At 46.4% G+C, this 9,502-nt stretch overlaps 1 protein-coding gene across 1 annotated transcript in view; it reads left to right on the forward strand.

Moving 5' to 3' along the window:
- The window catches only part of LOC311103433 (trinucleotide repeat-containing gene 6C protein-like), a 71,605-nt gene extending 65,384 nt beyond the window's left edge, over positions 1-6,221 (forward strand). Inside the window, exons 18-20 of the mRNA XM_084144999.1 lie at positions 2,689-2,913; positions 4,057-4,270; positions 4,575-6,221. Coding sequence (XP_084001125.1) covers positions 2,689-2,913; positions 4,057-4,270; positions 4,575-4,941 — 806 coding nt within the window. The 3' untranslated portion in view covers positions 4,942-6,221. The remainder of the gene's footprint in view (positions 1-2,688; positions 2,914-4,056; positions 4,271-4,574) is intronic.
- The last annotated feature ends 3,281 nt before the right edge of the window (positions 6,222-9,502 follow it).

A 9,502-nucleotide genomic window follows, 5' to 3' on the forward strand; every position in this document is an offset into this window, starting at 1 on the left:
CTGCATGTACAATCTGTTGACACTCGTACAGTGAGGGAAAAAAGTATTTGATCCCCTGCTGATTTTGTACGTTTGCCCACTGACAAATAAATTATCAGTCTATAATTTTAATGGTAGGTTTATTTCAACAGTGAGAGACAGAATAACAACAAAAAAATCCAGATTTTTTTTTATAAATTGATTTGTATTTTAATGAGGGAAATAAGTATTTGACCCCCTCTCAATCAGAAAGATTTCTGGCTCCCAGGTGTCTTTTATACAGGTAACGAGTAGAGATTAGGAGCACACTCTTAAAGGGAGTGCTCCTAATCTCAGCTTGTTACCTGCATAAAAGACACCTGTCCACAGAAGCAATCAATCAATCAGATTCCAAACTCTCCACCATGGCCAAGACCAAAGAGCTCTCAGAGGATGTCAGGGACAAGATTGTAGACCTACACAAGGCTGGAATGGGCTACAAGACCATCGCCAAGCAGCTTGGTGAGAAGGTGACAACAGTTGGTGCGATTATTCGCAAATGGAAGAAACACAAAATAACTGTCAATCTCCCTCGGCCTGGGGCTCCATGCAAGATCTCACCTCGTGGAGTTGCAATGATCATGAGAACGGTGAGGAATCAGCCCAGAACTACATGGGAGGATCTTGTCAATGATCTCAAGGCAGCTGGGACCATAGTCACCAAGAAAACAATTGGTAACACACTAGGCCGTGAAGGACTGAAATCCTGCAGCGCCCGCAAGGTCCCCCTGCTCAAGAAAGCACATATACATGCCCGTCTGAAGTTTGCCAATGAACATCTGAATGATTCAGAGGAGAACTGGGTGAAAGTGTTGTGGTCAGATGAGACCAAAATCGAGCTCTTTGGCATCAACTCAACTCGCTGTGTTTGGAGGAGGAGGAATGCTGCCTATGACCCCAAGAACACCATCCCCACCGTCAACCATGGAGGTGGAAACATTATGCTTTGGGGGTGTTTTTCTGGTAAGGGGACAGGGCAACTTCACCGCATCAAAGGGACGATGGACGGCGCCATGTACCGTCAAATATTGGGTGAGAACCACCTTCCCTCAGCCAGTGCCTTGAAAATGGGTCGTGGATGGGTATTCCAGCATGACAATGACCCAAAACACACGGCCAAGGCAACAAAGGAGTGGCTCAAGAAGAAGCACATTAAGGACCTGGAGTGGCCTAGCCAGTCTCCAGACCTTAATCCCATAGAAAATCTGTGGAGGGAGCTGAAGGTTCGAGTTGCCAAACGTCAGCCTCGAAACCTTAATGACTTGGAGAAGATCTGCAAAGAGGAGTGGGACAAAATCCCTCCTGAGATGTGTGCAAACCTGGTGGCCAACTACAAGAAACGTCTGACCTCTGATTGCCAACAAGGGTTTTGCCACCAAGTACTAAGTCATGTTTTGCAGAGGGGTCAAATACTTATTTAAAATGCAAATCAATTTATAACATTTTTGACATGTGTTTTTCTGGATTCTTTTGTTGTTATTCTGTCTCTCACTGTTCAAATAAACCTACCATTAAAATTATAGACTGATCATGTCTTTGTCAGTGGGCAAATGTACAAAATCAGCAGGGGATCAAATACTTTTTTCCCTCACTGTATATCTACACTACTAGGTCATCTTATTCCCAACTCTTTGAACTCTCCCATATCACACAGCCACAGAGCACCACAGCTATTCAGTCATCCACTTTCATTTATTCTGTTTCTTTATTAGATTCTCTTTTTCTCCCAATCCCTTCTTCTTCTGTTTTTGTTTTGCTGGGCGCAATGCCCCCATAGGCTCCTCCCCCACCTCATCTCAGAATGAGGCCCTGCCCCCCTCCACCGATTGGCCAGTCAGTGCGTACTCTAGCTCGTTCAGTCTATCGTCCCCGGAAACGGACGTCCCAGGTACACAGTTTGTCGGAGTGGGCGGAAGTCGCCTCTAACCACTGATACAGGGTCAAATCTTATATCGTACCGTATTCTGAGTGGTTATGTTTAGGATCAGGTGATAAAATAATCTGGTCCTAGATCTGTGGGTAGGGGTGACTTCCGCTTTGAGCTAGTTTGTCCCCCTGCCCCCCATCAGTGTTGATGCTTGTCCCAACCCTCCCCTTTCCTCCTCCCAGCCCTGTCTCTGGTGGCACAGTACCTGGTCCAGAGGAGGACCCCATCCTTACCGTCGCATCCGTTTTGTGTGCCCCTCCCTCTTTAGTTGTACCCGTCATACATCTTCCCTCTGGTGGTGTTGGTGTATCCCCAGCCCTGTGTGTAGCATGGGGGGAGAGGAGAGAATAGGGGGGAACTGGGAGGAGGGTTTATATACTATATCTTACTATAGTTCTAGTAAGGGGTCTATCTGTGTTCCTGGCCTGATCTGTCCCATACTGTGAGGCATGGACTGAGACTGACCCTGTGATCTACTGTAGTCATTTCAGTGTGGTCTGGGACTGTGTGTGTGTGTGAAGTGAATCCTAGCTGTGTTTACCTCAGTTTTTGGTTAAACACATACAGGAAAAGCAGAATGAATGCTCTGCTATGCTCTACAGTCAACAACCCCTCTACCAGGGTATTATTCTGACTAGTGTTTTGGGTTGTTTAGTTCCCTGTGTGTTGTTGATAGAAGAATGCCAAGTATCTCCAATTGTTGCCAACCAATCAATGTGTTTTTTTTCTTATCTCTCTTTCAGGTAAACTGTCGGACATGAAGTCCACCTGGTCCCCAGGGCCCATCTCCCACCCCTCTCAGGTCTCTCTGTCCCACGAGCTGTGGAAGGTCCCCCAGGGGCCCCGCAGTAACACAGCCGCCCCTACCCGGCCCCCTCCGGGCCTCACCAACCCCACCAAGCCCTCCTCCACCTGGGGAGGCAACTCCTTGGGCCTAGCCCAAGGCTGGAGCAGCTCCTACTCTTCAGGTAAATAAATCAAAATCAAATCAAATTTTATTTGTCACATGCGCCAAATACAACGGGTATAGACCTTACCGTGAAATGCTTACGTACAAGCCTTTAACCAACAATGCAGTTTTAAGAAAATGGAGTTAAGAAAATATTTACTAAATAAAGTAAAAAAGAAATATATATTTTTTTAAAGTAACACAATAAAATAACAATAATGAGGCTATATATACAGGGGGTACCGGTACCGAGTCAATGTGCGGGGGTACAGGTTAGTAGAGGTAATTTGTACATGTTAGTAGGGGTAAAGTGACTATGCATAGATAATCAACAGCGAGTAGCAGCAGTGTAAAAACAAAGGGAGGGGGGTTTCAATGTAAATAGTCTTGGTGGCCATTTGATTAATTGTTCAGTAACTGGATGGGGACTTGCTGACTGACTGGATAAATGAATTGACTGAATGGGTTTTGGTCCAACCAGTGCATGTGCAGTTGATCAGTTATGAAGTTCATGTAACATCTGTCTTACTCTCCAAACAATGTAGTCTATTTATTGTGCCTGCCATAAAAAGCTGCAGCCCTCATAAATGTTGCGTTAGAGTAGAAGATGACCAAAGGTCAGGTTCTAGAGGTGTATGTTGTGATACAGACCAAAAGTCAGGTTCTAGAGGTGTATGTTGTTGTGATACAGACCAAAGGTCAGGTTCTAGAGGTGTATGTTGTTGTGATACAGACCAAAGGTCAGGTTCTAGAGGTGTATGTTGTTGTGATGCAGACCAAAGGTCAGGTTCTAGAGGTGTATGTTGTTGTGATGCAGACCAAAGGTCAGGTTCTAGATGTGTATGTTGTAGCCTGGCAGGCAGAGACTAGGAGCCGTTTTGGTACAGCCCAGGCGGGCTAGACAACGCCCCGAGAATGCCTTGTTGTGGTTGAACACACCTCTCTCTCGATCAACTGACACTGTGGTTTACCTAAACTACAGAGCTTACTGCTTAGAATACGCCACCCATCTTTCCTGGCTCCTTGGAGAATTCATTTCTGACATTGTGCCATCATGGTGTTAGATATAGAGCAATTCTGCATTTTAGATTTATTTTGCTCTTTCCTCCCTCTCTATCTCCCTCTCCCACTCTCTCTCTTTCTCCCTCTGTCCTCCTTATAGCAGCTACCACATGGAGTACAGACAGCTCCAACAGGACCAGTAGCTGGCTGGTCCTGAGGAACCTCACCCCCCAGATAGACGGCTCCACCCTGCGGACGCTATGCATGCAGCATGGCCCCCTCATCACATTCCACCTCAACCTGACCCAGGGCAACGCACTAGTGCGCTACAGCTCCAAGGAGGAGGCCGCCAAGGCCCAGAAGTCCCTGCACATGTATGGAGATGTAGTTGTTGGCAGCTTTCCTGCCCCTCTCACTGCTCGTAGGCAGAAACACTTATGTCATGTGAACTGTCAGGTGTGAAAGAACTTAGAACTGGGAGAACTTGTAAAGCTTAGAACTTGTAAAGCTTAGAATTTGGAAAAATGTGAACTTAGACATCTTTTAGTGGGTGCCCGGCCTGCATCCACAAAGGGTAAAGAACAGTATCTATAGCATCACAAGTAGTGTATGAGAATGGCCACTTCAACGAGGCTAACTAACTAACACTCCTCTGTGTCTCTCTCTCTTCCTGTCCAGGTGCGTTCTGGGTAACACCACCATCCTGGCAGAGTTTGCTGGGGAGGAAGAGGTCCAGCGCTTCTTTGCACAGGGCCAGCAGCTAGCCTCAACCACCAGCTGGCAGGCTGACCCAGGCGTCAATCAGACACGGATGGGCGGTTCCGGGCCCAGGTCCTCGCACCCCATTGGCCACCCCCACTGGAACTCTGGTGGCGGCATGGGAGGAGGTGGAGCCAAGACAAGCGGAGACCTGCTGTGGGGGGGCGTGCCCCAATACTCCAGCCTATGGGGACCGCCCAGCGGAGAGGAGGGGCGGGTCATGGGGAGTCCTACTCCAATCAACACGCTGCTGCCTGGGGACCTGCTGAGCGGGGAGTCCATGTAGGACCACGTCACGGAGCTCCATGCTAGAAAAAGGAGGAATGGATTACTACACAGGAATACTACACAGTACTACACATATACATATACACATGTATACAGTCAGAGGAGCAAAAACCAAGCAAATCAACGTGGTGATAATCAGTGTGGGTGGGATGATTGAGGGACAGACTTGAGGAGGACGAGGCGACTCTTCTGTGTCCACGCTGCTCACCCTCTTCTTCCTTTTTTTTGTTTAGAAAACGTCATTTCATTTTGGATTTGTTCGGCGAGAGGCTTGGGTTAGTGTTTTAAGTTTTGACTTTTGGAAAAGCTGGAGTATGCCTTTGACTCAACCAACAAAGGAAAGAGAAACATTTGAACTAATTAACTTTACTCTGAGAACTATTTCTAGTTTGAAATGTGTATTTTAGACGAACTGCTACAAACAACGAGCTGCCATCTTCAAAACTCCCATATTCCCTTGCTGCCTGGCAGCAGTCAATCCACACCTCAGAGAAACCATAGATACACATCATTCCCAAAGCCCATCCCCTTCCTGTCGGAAAGGTTCCAGAACTTTCTACCAGTCTGGAATTTCTCTCGTTTGTTTTTTCTCAGCACTAAATACTAGCCTTAACCTCCCGCCTGGCCTGGTTCCCCTCCTTTATTCACTGATTCACTCACTCCGTACTTACTGAAGAAAACGTACTGAGAATTGCACACTCATTTCTGAGCCAGCGAAAACCGAGGGGAGACAATGTGCTTGTAAGAGACTGAGGCCACAGCAGCTCGCAACTGGAAGCCTCGGCGGTCACAAGCATATTATTCAGTCCCCACCCTCTTAAAGGGATTGATGATGCAAACGCAAAAGTTATTCGCCTTGTTCATTTTAAAGCCATTTTGTCATGGAGGAGTTTTGTTTCCCCGAACCATCGCAAAATAAGCGGAGAGAAATATTACTCCAATGTGTCAATCTTTCCTGGGGCGTGTGTTTACATGTGTGTATGACCGTCTTGTTGAAGTCTAGTAACCACTGCTCTATGGAACTCATAAAACACTTATTTTGAAATGCACCTCAACTCGTTTAAGGATGAACTTGCGGTCTGGTTCCCCCTTTTCTGTGACTGTGGAAGACATCAGTCATAACCGTGGTCCACTAGTCTCTTCTTCACACCATTTCAAGTGACGTGCAATATAAGCCACAGACTACTATCTACTACCGTCCACCCCAAGTACTCAAAAGGTTTCTCTCACGAACCTCTTTCAAGAGTGGAGACAAAATCAAAAACAGCAAGGACTCTATACCCCCCCCCCCCCCTCCCAACCCCCCCAACCCCAACCCTCCTGAGTGTGTGTGAGCTGGCTGGACTGACTTATCCTTGAAACAAGGATATACAACAAGCACTTCTTATTCATTCTCTGACTAAGTCTTTCTAATCCAGCCTCATACAACAATGACTGACTAGAGGGGTACAGGGGTAAGGAAGGGGGTGTAGGGGCATTATACCAAAACGAGACATGTTCCTTATCTATCCACAAGACGAAACAATGCATTTTTTTCTTTCCATTGTTGTATTTGGTACAAAAAAGTATGGAACAAATATAGAACTGGTTTATAAAAAGAGGTGGTTTATCATAGCACTTAGCAAAGAGCGTCAAGCTCCTTCACTTCAATGCCAACGAATCAGAAGAGAGGAGAAGCGTGTGACACTGAAGAAAGCAAAGACAAAAAACTCAAACTAAAAAACAAGCAATCTACTACAACGTGGCTTCTCCGTAACTCTTTATGAACTGTAACACAGATGTGAAACTATTTTCTGTTGTCATTTTGTTTTTTAATTTTAAACCTTCCCTTTCTTGCAGCCTGTGTGTGGTAGCAGGAAAGTTTCCGAAATGGTAGCAAAATGAAGGGATGACAAGGAAAGAAAGAATGAAAAACTTTAAACCTGACATTGGGCACTATCGGGTTTGAGACCCCGACGCACTCGCCTGTTTTCCCTTTTACTCTATCAAAGTAAATATCACTGTTACATGACTGAAAATCTTTAGCCTTGTTGTCTGGAGATGCAACTAGACGCTACGGCAATGTTCTGTGGATGGATTCTGCAGGGGGATCGCCATTTTCTCTATCTCTCAACCTTTTTCGCAAGCCCTGCCAACCTGTATGATCGTGTGGCCATTGAGTGCCTGCCTGCTGCGGAGGGGGTGGACTTCCTAGAAGCTCCACACCAGGCCTCTGCAGCAGCTCTCTCACCCCACCTTCCCCCTCTCCCTCCCTGGGGAGCCTCACAGACTGGTTCCCCCAGGGACTTCCCGGGCCTCTGGTGCCCAAGAGCAGCTGTCAGAACTGTCTGATTCGTATTTACTACTACTGCGCCAGCTTCTGTTGTTCATCACCTCCACTCTATCCCTCTCTCTATCTCTCTCTATCCCTCTCTCCCTATCTCTGTCTCTCATGCAAGGATCACTTTAGCCAGAGATGGAGTGGTTTTTGAATTGTGTTAAGTTTTCTTTGGTTACATTTTTTTGGTTTATTATTTTCATTTCTGGAAAAATCGGCAGTGTTGTTATTTTAGTTTTTGTCAAAGTTGCTGTTGTCGTCATTGTTGATGATATTGTTTATGTTTTATGATTATGATTTTTATGGATGTTTGTCGACGTCTCCATGCAGTGTTCAGCTGCTCTCCTGCCCCCTGCTCTTACTGCTCTTAAGCAGAAACTAAAACACTTCTGGTTCGACGCGCACCTCAGCAAACGCAGCCCACCACAGGAATGTTATGGAGACGGACACTGCAGATCTCAGTGGGGGTGGTTCATTTGGTGTGGTTGTTGGACAGTCAGTGTTTTGGTTCAGGAGCAGACCTGATGGTTCTAATGTATAGTCAGATCAGGTGTGGGAGTTCGTAGTTCAAAAAATTCAGTGGGTATCTATCTATCCGGCCTGCCACCATGCTTTCCCTCCGCCCCCCCCCTCACAGTCTCTGCTGCCCTCTCTCTCTCTCTCTCTCTCTCTCTCTCTCTCTCTCTCTCTCTCTCTCTCTCTCTCTCTCTCTCTCTCTCTCTCTCTCTCTCTCTCTCTCTCTCTCTCTCTCTCTCTCTCTCTCTCTCTCTCTCTCTCTCGCCCAGCTCAGCCCATCCCACCCTCTCTCCCTTCCCATCCCCATGTTGTCCTCTCCACACATACACACCCTCCAGTCCAGTCAGGCCTCACTCACACTGGTGCTTTATTTTCCATAGTCTGTCTCGGAGCTCTCTGGCAGACTGAATAGACAGACTCCTATATCACTATCCCTCTTTGTCAACCTGAATACCATATAAACTGACGCAGCACTCGATTTCTATGCAAGGAAAGAGGTTCGCGCTCAGAGCCATCAACCATCAGTCCACCAACCATATGCCAATTGTCTAACCCCCTCCTTTCCACCCCCCCAGGCATTTTTTCCTACAAGCCAGCACTAAGCAGACTCCAAACTATCCTCCCAACTGCCCCATCACTATGGTGTCTTTGTAATTCAGTCTCACTGATATCCCTCATACATACACACCTCAGGAGGAGGACCACTGAGTAGACTCGGCTTTCCCCTGTTGGCTCTCTAGCTTTGTGTAAAGTACATCTGTAAAGTACAGTTGTTCATTATGACGATTTCAAGAGCTTTATCATAACACTAATAATAACCTGCTGAGTGGTATGAGAGGTATGAGTGGTGGGAATGGGGGTTTGTGGGAGTCCTTGTGTCATGTGCCAACTGGACTAAAATATCTCATTTCCACCCTGCCATTTTAACATTGAGTTGTCTCTGCTGTCAAATGAGCTTTCAATTCCCATGATTCAGTAGTTTTGAGACTACATTTTCTCCTGCATCCTAGATTTAAAGGCATATGGTCATGGAGGAATGGGGGGTAATATTTGGGGCAGGACATATAGGCAGTCCCTTGTCCCAACTATCAAAGATACATTTTAGGGGGAAACTTCTGAGAATAGAAAAGAAAACAGGCGGTGGTCTGTGTGCACTGTTGATGGGTCACATCGGGTACACCTTTTATAAAACCAAAAACATGTAATCTTTTTTTATTATTATTGTTAAGGTTTTGACAAAAAGTAGAAACTAAACTACAAAAAAAATAATGTATTTAAAAAAAGGCCTAAAGTATGTTTTTTGCTGTGCACTCCTAGGCTGAGAGGCCTCGTTCTGTCTCTGCAAGCCTTTTTTCCCCCAACTGTGGCACTCTGACTGGGGCTACCTTCTGAAACGCTGTATCGATGGTGTTCATTTCTGACCTCCGGCCTCAAGAGTGCACCACCAACAGAACAGAACATTTCCACAGATCTGGGTTTTTGGGTCAGGGTCCAGGTGGGGCCCACCGTGTCAGCAGGGCCAGGAAACACCTCACAGTTTTGTTGTTCGGTACCAAGTCTTAAAAGGGGAAAGGCCCTCTTCCAAGAGTTGTTTTTCGTACTCGTCGTCGTGTGATATTAGCAACAATCACTAATTGCCTGTTTCTGAAAAACCTGAATTGTTTTGCTCCACGCTGGGCTCCCGAGGCAACAGACTGGTATAGGGTCACAAAAAAGGGGTTGGGGG

The sequence above is a fragment of the Coregonus lavaretus genome, assembly GCF_964263955.1.
Source record: "Coregonus lavaretus genome assembly, chromosome: 28".
NCBI lineage: Eukaryota > Metazoa > Chordata > Actinopteri > Salmoniformes > Salmonidae > Coregonus > Coregonus lavaretus.